At 42.0% G+C, this 12822-nt stretch overlaps 1 protein-coding gene across 3 annotated transcripts in view; it reads right to left on the minus strand.

The window, feature by feature from the left end:
* ctdp1 (CTD (carboxy-terminal domain, RNA polymerase II, polypeptide A) phosphatase, subunit 1) overlaps positions 1–12822 on the minus strand; it is a 54297-nt gene that overhangs the window by 14431 nt on the left and 27044 nt on the right. For 2 of the 3 annotated variants that reach the window (XM_056418796.1, XM_056418787.1), the window contains exon 12: positions 3613–3818. The exons of the other annotated variant lie outside the window; for it this stretch is intronic. In XM_056418796.1, coding sequence (XP_056274771.1) covers positions 3613–3818 — 206 coding nt within the window. The remainder of the gene's footprint in view (positions 1–3612; positions 3819–12822) is intronic. 3 annotated transcript variants of the gene reach the window in all.

Here is a 12822-nt window from a genome sequence, read left to right on the forward strand (position 1 = left end):
CTTTTCTCTTGCTCTCATGTAGCATGTCAGGCCTTTCAGCGGCTTTGCTTACGAGGTGGAGAAGAGACGAGGCGCTCGCCAGATGTGCGTTCATTATTGACGTTTGAGAATTCATTTGTAACCAGTTGCGGAAAGAAAAAGAAAAAGGAAGAAAACAGAAAGAGACAGAAGGAGGTGAAATATGGTCGGGGGAGGTGATGCAGAGGAGCTCCCGCCGGGGCCTCGCAGTGGCTTCGGGCTGTGATATTATTAGACCGTGTCACTGGTGTCCTTCAATCCCCACGGAGCCAGCGCCGCTTCAGGCTCCGCTCATTAGCAGCACCCAAAGGGGTCGGGCCAGGACTGACCCAAAGTCAGGAATAAAAAGGAGGGAAAAGGAGCATGGAGCTGCTGCCTGGTCAGAAAGCCAGACACCCCCCCCCCCCAACAAGGTATTCATTAAAAGGTGAAGCGATCAGAGCCGTGAGGCTGCACATGGACTCACGGACTGGAACCCGTGGCTCAGCAGTGGGACGAGAACCCGGGGGGCCACGGGGGCCGACGTAACATGATCCGCCCCCTTGGTTACTCACCTTTTAACAAATGACCTGCTACATTAATTACTGAAATCATTCACGAGTCATTTAGAATGGTTCCTGCCCCCCCCACCCCCATTAAATCGTTGTTGCATGTCGTTTGAACATCTTCCATATACACGTACAGCGGGTAGGGGAAGTATTAAGACCCCTTTAAAATGTTCGCTCTTTGTTTCATTGCAGCCGTTTGCTAAAAATCAAAAAAGTTCATTATATTTCTCATGAATGTTCACTCAGCGCCCCATCTGGACAGGAAAAAACAGGTATGTAGAATTTTTTGCACATTTATTAAAAAAGAAAAACTGAAATTCAATTTTTTTTTAAAGAAGAAGAAAAAAGGAGACCATTGCAAAGCTTTCTGCACCGCCCCCCCCCCGAATCAAACTATTGCATCATCTAAACAACACAACGGTCACCTGGAACAAATCAACTGCAACCGTCTCGTTTATTCATCCTGTGCAAAGCTTTTGGAAAACGTTAAAACTGTGAACATCTAACCTGGCTCACGTTGCAACAACCGATGAAACGCACGGCGCCGTAATCACTCCGCCGGTCGATGACGGGACGCGGAGAGCTTTGCAAATGGCTTTTTTACCGATTACGGACCTTAGATGTTACAAATGAGAACCGGCACACGTGCGCACGACGAGGAGGTTACGCTTTTCAAATAACTCGGTAACACAGTTTTGGAAAAGGTAAAATAGATTAAACTAAAGCTAAAAGCTCAAATGTGTCTACGCACCAATACAAACGGTTCCCTCCTCTTCCCGGTAAAGATAATGAACGCCCTCTCTTCGCATGCGGTCTCTTTTCTCCTGCATGACAGAAACTGGTGTTTATATTTTTAATTATCGCACTGTGTTTATTGCCATCGTCTATTGTTGCACCACCCGCCATGACACATTCCTTGTATATGTAAATATACATGACGATAAAAAGGTTCTGATTCTGAAAAGGTTGACGCGAGTGAGAAGATATCAACTTATCACTCATTATGTCATTGTGTTGTGTATTTATTTACAACACAGTTGTGATGTGTTACCGTATTAAATCTACTGCATACATCTACTAATGTTTTTTTGCCGATGCATCGTTACATTTTATGCAAGAATTAAATCACGACTCGATTGTTATTACAAAGAATCGCCGAAATTCTCATTTTTAGAGTAAATAATTGAGCGTCTGTGACACGGGGACATGTGCACATGAGTCACGGTGGACACATTTTTCGGAGTGTGATTCATTCAAGGAATCAAGATGCCAGCGAGCGAGAAGAAGCCGATGAAGACTCCGGTTCATTAAAATGTATTCAAAGAGCAAAAAGAAAGACGTGAAGCAACGACTACCTGTCGGATACAGAAGGGTTCAGGCGTGGAGGGGCTTTCCCTTTTTACTGAGGACCCCACATCATTCTAATTATTGCCAAACAACTGTGTGTGTGTGTGTGTGTGTGTGTGTGTGTGTACGTGCGTGTCTGTATTACATTTCTTTCCAGGGAGCAACACAACAGTCCTGATAACGAGAGATCCGTCTTTAAAGAAGCCACTACAGGTGTGTGAGGCGAGTCGTATGTTGTAACCATGACGACGACATCAAGCCCAAATAGATATCGAAAAATATACATTATGCAAAACGTCAAAAATAAGAAGAAAAGGGTGCAACGTATGCACAGTTACAATGCAGTAGCTGTAGACATGCACATTTGAGTGAGACGAAAAGTGTCTACTCAGCGTGTTGATCGGTTGCGAATTTAAAGAAACTGCAAAAAATGAAAAATGAAACGACTGCACGGGCGAATATTATAGTAATGATAATAATAATATTCTCTGGCTGCAGAAAAGAGGATCAAATAGCCCGTCGCTCCGCTCTCCTTCGGCGTGGAGAGACTCCCGACGCGTTCAGAAGTCTCCGACCGCCCGCTGTCGGTTTCGAATCGGTCTCCATGGCAACGGACCAGACCGTCTGGCATCACGCACGGTTTTATGAAGTGGCGTGTTTATGATAATAGTCGGAGAGGAGAAGGAAAGACACACACGGGTACATTTATTTCAGGGACATTCGGCGTTCCCCCCCCCCCCCCGTTTCTTGCCGACTGCGTTTAAATAAAGACGAAAAATACAAATGGAGTGATGTTGATATCTGTGTAAGTTTCACCTAAAGTCCCAGAAGTTGGAGCGTCTTGAGCTTCCGTTTTGGTTTTAAACATCTCATGTGATATTAACCCCAAATATTCAGTCGAATAAGCTGGTAGCTCTGGAGTTTAGAGACGGCTGCATGCACTCCTCGCTACTACCCTCGTCTTCCTCCTGATCCAACAACAGGTGGAAGGTGTGGAAGTAAGTAAAGTTAATTTATTTTTGCTTTTATCACAGACAAAGTGTCACACAGTGCAGTAAAGTAGTCAATTAAAAACAATTTGTTGATAAAAAAGGTGCCAAAACATTTCAACAGTTAAAAGAGCAAATAATAGACGGTGCAAACGGTCCTCCGTCGCACCTTCTTGCGCTTAACTCTAGGCCCGCCCCCTTTTTAGTGGTCCAATCAGATCTGTAGGAACTGTACACTCAGTTGTTTCCCTGTGAAATACGTCACAGTACGCGACATCGGTTTCACCGGGACGTCAGGAAGGGGCGTCGAGACCGGTGTTTTTCAAGCTTTTTTGAGCTACGGCACATTTTTTGACAATTTTTTTTTTTTCGTGGCACCCTAACACCGAAAACAATTACAAAATCAGTCAGTTCGAAGTCTGCATTTTTCTTTTTTAAATATTTCTCCATCGTCGCTCTTCACCACAGCCTCTCCACTACATCATAGCTTAAATGTTCAAGTAATTTGTGCGTTACCTTCCGCCACGGAGGAGTATTTAAATACCAAGCCAGCCGCTTTATTACAAGCTCAGACGCTCAATGATGGCACATCATTTTGCGACAAATAAATAAGATATTTTTTGAACCTATTAAGTTAAAGTGGACATTTTTGAAATTTTTTGAAAATCCCTGGTCTAGACGGACGGGTTCTGAGAGGAGTTCTGCCTCACCTTTTCACGCCGGCCTCACCGGACGCCGTCTGGATCGTCTCCTCCGCGGTCACCGCCTGAGGGCCGAGCTCTCCTCCTGGTGCTGATGATGATGATGCTTCTTCTTCTTCTTCTTCTTCTTCTATCTGTCCAGCTCCATTACCACGCTTCTCGTTCGCTCGGCCCTCACCTTCGTTCTCGCTCTCCTCGTCCAACATGTCGTCCACCTGTTTTTTTTTGAGGAACGCAGATTCCAGTTAATCAGCTAATTAAATCTGGAAAGTGTTTTTCTTCCTCACTATAACAATTGGGTTCCATCACGTCGTGTAATCTTGGAATTTAAGCAATTAAAGACCAATTAGAAGATCGTAAAAAAGATAGTTATTTCGTTACGTTTAGAAACCCACAACATAAAAACGATTTCTAAGGATCCCTTTTAAAGGAATAATTCTAAATTTTTGGCTATACGCTTATTTCCTTCTTTGCCGAGAGGTAAATGGCGAACCTGTTGCGGCCCTCATGTCTGTACGGTAAATATGAAGCTACAGCCAGCGGCGGGTTAGCTTAGCACAAAAAAATGCAAACCGCAAGCCGCCCGGCTCTGTCTGATAAACACAAATAAAAATACACATTTAAAACCACGACGTGTCATTCTCATTCTGGAGTCAATAAACAAGAAGCAACATGTTCATCGATGAGTTTCACAGACACTGGTACAGCGTGTCATGGCATCACCGTTTCTAAATGTCCTAGAACAGATTTTGGGGCCAGTCAGTCACGCTCTGAATGTAACCCATACATGTGGACACCATATTATAACCTGTGCAATAGTTATGTCCAATACAAGGAGACAAACTATGGGCTCAAAGGCACTGGAGGGCTACGGTAATAAATAATATATTGATCGGGGGTTGATTTAATTGGTCCTAATGTTTGAGAGGCTGGGCAATTTAACCATGAGAAAAACATTGGTGGAGGACATTCTGCGAGCAACCCGGCGACCTCCCCCAGCTCGTCAATCTTGAGCAGCTCATCATTGACTCTTCCCCGTGGAGGTATTGATTATTGAGAGCAGGTCGGCCAATTGACAACCAACCAATCGATGGAAAACGTGAGGTGAATGTAGCCAGAGAGAGAGAGAGAGAGACGTCTCAGGATGTGTTGGTGGTGGTGTGTGTCCTCCAATCCCATTGGCTGGATCACATGTGAATGAGAATGACCTCTCAGGGCAACAACAGATTACAGGCTGGGATACACACAGGGGAGGACATTTACGCATTTTTTTAGGGGGCAAACTTTGCCCCGACTGACTGAAATCCAGGGGCATTTAAAAAGAAATTGGAGGCAAATAATAAATATTCTTATTTAGTAGTGCTGTGAAAAATAACGCATTAACGCGTTATGATTAAATTACAGGATTAATTAGTTTTTAAAAAATCCCGCATTTAACGCATGCGCAGAATGAGCTTCCAATCCGTCTGTTGTTGGTCGTCTCTAATCAGCAGCATGTCATTCTGTCTCTACGTGTCGCGTTAACACGACTCCGATCTCCGTCTCGCGCGCGGCAGAGCTCCGATGCTGGCGCGCGCACTGGTGAGCAAGTTATGTGCCTCCCTGTGTATAAATGTATATATGTGATTAATCATGATTAATCCACAGAAACCTGTGATTAACCTGATTACAAATTTTAATCGTTTCACAGCCCTATTATTTAGACTTAAAGGATAATAGCAATTGTCATAAAAACGGCAATAATAAGACTATTAGTCAATAATAAGAATATTAGTCAATGATAAGACTATTAGGCAGTAGTCTTCAGATTCAAAGTACAGAAAACAATCATATTCAATTGTATTCTTACTTCTTTGTGATTATTTATTGTTATTACATTTTTTTAACAACTATTAACAATTATAAGTTTATTGAATTTGTTATATAAAATTCAAAATTATATATACATATATTTTTTGTTGTGTACCTACCTAGTACAGGCAGTACAGATTAGACACACACAACAAAGAACAAAAACAAAACGCTATTAAATTATCAGAATTAATAGAGGAAATTATGAGGTCATTTTTTGCCTCTCCTCGTGATATCAGGGGCAACATTATATTTCTTAGGGGCGGTTTTGCCCTTTGCCCTGCTGGATTTCCGACGCTGGATACACAAACCGGGCTTTCGTTGGCTCCCTAATGTTTTCCGACACAAAAAGTGAGGAGAACTCACATTTCATGAAACTTTAAATTGTCAAAAACACTTTGAGCAAACGGGTCTTTATGTGCAGAAATAGAAGAATACAAATAAAGGACAAAAGTCCATTTCGCTGATACTTTTCCTCAGGCAGTGGCATAACGATGCTTTCAGAACACAACACATATATATATATATATATATAAAAGAAAGAGCAAAACACAGGTATCTGAGGAGTCTTTATCTCCCGCTGACAAATACCACTCGGTCCAAAATACACGCAGCAATTCCAGCCTCTGAAGTTGCCCGTCAGCAGGGGGTCGCAACCATCACAGAAATGGTGCGTTAACAACCGCAGCCATCAGCGTCCCTTTCAATGGAGGTAATCAACAACAACAAAAAGGACGTGGACCTTTTTAAACGCACATGCACGGCATCCACTCGGGTTATTACCGGCCTCAGAGTTTAGTACGAGTGTGCTTCCAGCGCACAGAGTATACATATTTAGGAAAACGCTTTAGCTGTTAAAAAAAGGCTCTCAACACAACACGGAGAGCAATAATACAGCAGCACACGACTCTTATTGAAGATACAGCAGTGACGTCTCCGAGTGCGTTGCAATTCGGGACAAACAGCGAACACTTTAAAGCTCTGTTGGCAATATTTCCCTTCTAAACTCCGGTACACGGGCACACAGTTTGAAGTCAAAATGTCTGGAGGTTCTTACTGAAATATTCATTTGTGGCGAAAGCGGCCGGCAGTCATTACATTTTTTTAAAAGTGAAAGCCAGGCAATTAGGAGGAGTCGCCGAAGCCCGGGGGCGACGAGTCTCGGCCGGAGCCGACCGGGGACGAGAGCGACCGAGTTCCCGCCGCGTCGCACGCCGAAACCGAACGTATCGACGCTCATCGTCCCGAGCAACTTCCGTTACTCCACGAGGAGCTCGCAGGGATAAATACACAGATCGCAGATTCCCGCTGAAGGGGGCGGGGCTTAATCCCGCTTTAGTACTCCACACTGCCAAAGGGTAGTCAGGGGTGGTAATAGTGCAGACAGTTGATTACTGCATGGAGCAAATGATTGGTTATTTAAATGTGGACCGAGAGGAAGAGAAGAGATTTCAACAAAATTGTAAATCGATGCATCGAAAAGCCGAAATACGACGCGACTACCGAGTCCCATCGCGGAGAAACAACCGCAACGAGAATTCACAGCCGTTGACGGAGGAACTCAACCGGAGCGTCTTTAGAGGACAGGAATCCTGAGACCGGAAGACATTCTGTTTGTCTTTTCACCATCGTCTTAGAAAAAGGGTTTTACACAACGCTACACTGGAAAAAAACGAGAATTTTGGAAAGGAACAGGCTGGACACCTCAAACGGTTCAGAGGAGTTTGCTTTTCTTTCATTTTTTTTGGTAATCAGTGGCATACTTTTCTCATTCTGTATGGCTTAGAAAACCCTCCTGATAGAATGGATGCCGCCGTCAGGTGGCTGAATATTCCCCGCGCTCGTTGTCCCCGACAACCTGAAATATCTTCTCGTGTTTCGGGGACTGGAGATCGAGTTCTGGTTTGGGTTCTGCACCAATTTGCTGGTTGCGTCGTACAACTCACTGCTTACTGATGCATTCTGGGCATTATTAATCGTTTCTGTTCTTTCTTTTTATTGGCAAGAATGCCAAAATACAAATTAAATCCAGTTTCTTATACGTGACAATAATCTGACGCCGTTCTATCGGGCACATTACATAACAGCGTCACTTCCCAGCCTACTTATCTGCTCTGCAAGGCCTTCACAAAAAGGATTCTAATCCCCGAGGACAGCGTGACAAACAAATGCAATTACCGCCCGAGCATGTCTAGGTCTTCTTATCTTCTCATCGGAGCTCGGGGAGTGAAGCCCGACGCCGCCTCGCAGTTCGAGACCCACGCAGACGCTTGTCATCCCCAGTAAATTCAAATAGATATCTCACCTCGCACGTGTGCGATCGATACCTGAAGGCGAGCTGATATCGAATGTGACTGATGAGTAGCCGGGTCTCCTGTGAGGCCGAGCTTTATGAGCACTGACCCCACATCTGAATCTACAGCTTCATCTACATATATATAAAAATAACATTCACAACTAATCTGCTCATGTAGCATCTGGTTTTCATTTCATTTTGAGGGACGGGGCAGTTGAAAAGGTTTGAATGAGGCTCACATCAAGTTAGAGTTGATCGAAATGGACAAAATCAAAGTAAATATTTTAAAATGGATTAAATTTAATGCTATGGCCAGAGGTCAGAAGGAAACAGTCAGAGTTGAGTCTGGTAAGCCAATTGTACGAAATAGACAAAATAAAAGTAAATATTTAAATTGGCAAATATATATATATATAAATAATATATATATACATTTTATATATAGAAAAATGGAAGCCTTTAAAAAAAAAAAAAAAAAAAAGAGTTAAAGAATTAGTGTTGCTTGAATTAAAAGAGGCTTTTTTCTCGTGTTTTAACTCTGAAGAGGTACGTTGGCAGTAGACCAATAAAGAAACTTCAATCCTGGGTCACTTGGACACTTTAATCAGTTGACGGTTCGATACACTTTTTTACTACCATGTATATATATAAAAAAGGCATCCCAATAACAACTGATTAAGTGGTGATAAGCATTTTGGATTCGACATCAAGGAGGGATAATTTGTGGAAAACGGTAAAGCTCTGTGCCGAGAATTTTAGTTTGGAGGCAACATGCCTTCAATTGTATTTGAATACATTATAAAATCATTCCGATTGGTATTTTGTACCCACGATGCAATGCCGTCTTTTAATGAAAGAGGTCAAACTCTAAAGAGCGGAGAGCTGAAATAGAGCCACAGCACATGGTTTACTTCTAAAATAACCCAAATCCAAAAAAAACTTAATGAGGCAGTTTTACCTGCAAGGGTTGCTAAACCCACGGGGCTTTAATCACCACCGTTTGGCCCCGTCAGCAGTTTTTAGTTAACTGTGTACGATGAATAGCAAACAACTTCCTGAAGACACGGTGCAACTTCTGTATCGCCGAGGTCTGGTGAGGTCGAGAAGAAAGTCGGCTTCGGTTACGTATTGAAAAGGCCGGTCTTACTTAGTGTGTGTAGCGTCATCAGTAAAATAAGCTATTGTTCTCATGCTCACTGGAGAACAATAGCTACTGTAGCCGGCGTGGCGTCACATATAGAAAAGAGAGAACACATTTTGTATATGTATATAACTATATGTAATATGACAATAAAAGTATTTCTTTTTCTTAGTATTAGCTTTCTGGCATCTTTTAATTTATTTAATTTATTTTTAATAAAAAGCCAAGGACAGTCTGCAAAAGCTGCACGTCGTCTGTCGGCGCCGGTAAGCCCAGCCCCCTGGTAAGCCCCGCCCCCCCTGCAGTCAACGCGTGCAGGCAGCCTGACATGGAGCGGCTCTGATCGCTATTTTAAGTATCGATAAAAAAAAAATATATATGCAAAACTGTGTTGATTTGAGCGTACGGGTACCGCGGTACCTTTTTAGCATCGGTACACCGTGCAACTACACGGAGCATCCGTTTCCTGCCAGATAATATCCAACGAATGACCGACAGTAGAAGCTATAGGGGCGTGTGGCGTGTGGCGTGCGGCCAGTCGCGGGCGTCACTCAGCCAACAAGAGAACAGCAATTTCCCGGTAAAGGTCAGCCGGTCGCTACACGGACGTGATTCTTTACTTCTTCTCCCGGCCAACTGGTGCGCATGTTGCTCCAGGTAAACTGACACATACCTGCGTGTAACCACCGGTGACATTTAACATGTACGGCGGTCAGCCACGACTCAGACGTGCACTTTGTTCCAGCCAATTAGGATCCTTCACGTGGCCCTGAAGACCGAGAGTGGTTGAAACATCACCGGCTGCCCTTTAGCCGAGGCAGCCCGAGGAGGGTGACATTTGAAAATACAGTGCGTCTACAAAAGAAGTCACTTTCTTTACGTTTTATAGAGTACAAAAAGGTGTTGGACAAGAATGTAGTTATGCTTACAAGAAGTACATCACGCTTTCCCTTGAAATACCACCAAACTTGAGCTTTGATGGTGGGAAATGTCCCAAATCACAAATATATGAACCACGAATATCACACGGGGCTCGCTCCATCACAGGTCTCTGAAGGCAGAGCCACTTATCTTTGTGATTTAGGATTTTAGGCTATTCAAAATAAATTTAAATTTAAAAAAAGAAAATGAATTAAATGTAATGCTATGGCCAGAAGGAAACAGTCAGAGTTGAGTCTGGTGAGGCAATTGTCAATAGACAAAATAAAAGTAGATATTTAAACTGGTAAATATATATTTATATATATATATATATATAAATACACATTGAATGCACAAACTGAAAGCAAAACAACCGTATTTTTTTCATTTCTTTCTTAAAAAAAATAAAATTATATTGACTGGAATTTGTCGGAGTTCAGTCCAGTCTTAACGTGTACAGATTGAGTTTCACTCACATAACAATTTAAACATTTTAACATCTGACATTTTCATTTGTAATATTTTATAAAATTAAGAAAAATATTACACCTTGGCAAAAAAGAGGAAAAAAATTAGCGATGCCTGAATTAATATCGGGCTATTTTATCATTATAATTATTTATTTTTTACATTAACAGCTGGGACAAAACATGATTAAAATCTTCACTCTAAATGTCACATTAACACCGTAAGTGCTGCTGCTGTGCTGCTAAATTAACATGAGGTTGGCCTTTAATTAAAAATAATTGCTGCCATGCGATTACTAGTGCTTCTGCACTCAAGGAGTGGGTCCTTGTTGGTGCAAGATGAGACGCAAAAACAATATTGTGTTATCCATGTAACAAGATTTAAAATAGTCAAATACTCCGGCGGTTTTTTAAACCTCTGAATTTAACCCATGCCGAGAATTTAGGAGCAGTGGGCTGATCCACTTCAGGACACGTTGACATGCGGACAGGAGGCGCTGGGGATCAAACCGCCAACCTTTTGAATCAAGGACGACCCGTTCTGGCCCCGGAGCCACAGCCGCCCCATTTAGTAGACAAATGACCACATTAGTGGCATTAATTACTCAACCTCTTTCATAAGAGGTTAACCCGTACAGGATTAAGAGACCTCTATAATCTGGTCGTAAAACACACATCATAAGTGGGGACAAATCGATTTGAGATCAATTATTAATCCCAGGGTTAATACACATGTTGACCAATGGAAATCAACTAACTAATATATATATATATATATATGAAATACATATTAGATATATATTATATATTTAGATATATACTATATATAAAAAAAATACACATTATATATATATAATATGTATTTTAGATATATATATATTATAATATTGAATTCCAAAGCACACAGTATTTATATATACATTGTGTAAATTAACATATGAATATAACACATTTCCATCATAACTTTTCAAAAACTTTTGGGATTTACATTTAAAAAATGATTTTTCCAGGCCTGGAAATAACAATTTCAAAATGCCAGGTTTTCCATGACCGTACGACTACTGTAACCAATATCCATAAACTGCCCCTAGAAAAATCCACAACGCATTAAATTCATGCGTGTGGTCAACGACGACTCAAAGACATCTTTTCCATGAACAAACATGTTGTAAAATGCATGAAAAAGTGAGAAAATGTCAAATTTATACTAATAATGAGAAATCCAAAGCGTACAGTAGATATCGTGTAAATGAACATGACTTTTCCAAAGAATTTGGGATTCCAGGACTTATCCAGGTTTTCTATGACCGTAGGAACCCTGTAATCCATATCCATAAACTTCTCCCAAAAAAATCCCGAATGCATTAAATTCATCCGTGTGGTCAAAGACGTCCTTAATACAGCGTATAGGTAACATTCGGCTGACTCGTATCATCAAATAAACAAACCAGAGAGAAGCGTATTCGTCCTCACCCCCTCAGCTCTAAATGCAGCCAACCAACAAACCCGAACCGACCTATGATATGTGTATGTGTGTGTGTGTGTGTGTCGTTTCCCAGATTAACAATAGAAAAACAAATTCCAGTGTGCTTCCTGCTGCGGCCGTCATGTCCAATCGAGACAAACACAGAGGTGGTCTTTGGAGACGCGCTCCGCTATTGGCTACCGTGAGCTGCACCGAGAGAACGATGACCTGGGTGGATTGTTTCCATCTGCCATCGAGCAAAGGGAGGATCACTGGGAGGGACGGTTGACCCGGTGGTTTATTACACGGAACCATCGGAGAAGATGTTCCTGCAAACCGATTTTTGGAAAAGGGCACGTCGCTTAAAATTAATATATAAATACTTGGCAGGAGATGGGATGAACCAGAAGAGCGTAAACATCCCATCGAGACGAGTCAGTGCAGTTGTTTGCTCTTTCAACAAAGACATATTTTACAGTTCTGATATCGGTTTGTCGAACTGTGGGGCGCGTCCCTCTAGTGGGGCGCCAAGGCATTACAGGTGGGGCGCAAGGGGAAAGATATGCAGTGCAAAAAACGGTTAATTAGACCCACAATAAGTAATTAGACCCAAATATTAGTTATTTTTTTGCACAGATAGAACCTTTTTTGTATTCTAATAATGTGATTGAAAACATTTAATAATTTTTTTTGTCTGATGGAGCAATCTGGTTTAATTTAAAGTGATTAGAAAGTAATTATATTATTTGAAAAAGCACCAATGGAGGAGTCCAAAAAATGTCAGCGTGGACCATTTAGTTAAAATGTCGTAGAGGTGTGAACATCCTTCTTCCTCCGAAGTGGAGCGCGACACAACAAGTTTGAGAACCTCTGATCCACGCCAACATCTTTAGGAGCCGCCATTGTTGTTTGCCCTCTGTGTTGTTTCTTACACACTTTAAGCCCCGCCCACAGCCGTCGGTAGCTCCAACACCGTGAACTCTTCTGTTTCTGATCTAGTTTAAAAAAGAAAGATTCGTAAAAATTATTTTGATTTTGTTTTTTATCGTGAGCAATCGAGTCTTTCCGGAGACGATGT

The sequence above is a fragment of the Pseudoliparis swirei genome, chromosome 1, assembly GCF_029220125.1.
Source record: "Pseudoliparis swirei isolate HS2019 ecotype Mariana Trench chromosome 1, NWPU_hadal_v1, whole genome shotgun sequence".
NCBI lineage: Eukaryota > Metazoa > Chordata > Actinopteri > Perciformes > Liparidae > Pseudoliparis > Pseudoliparis swirei.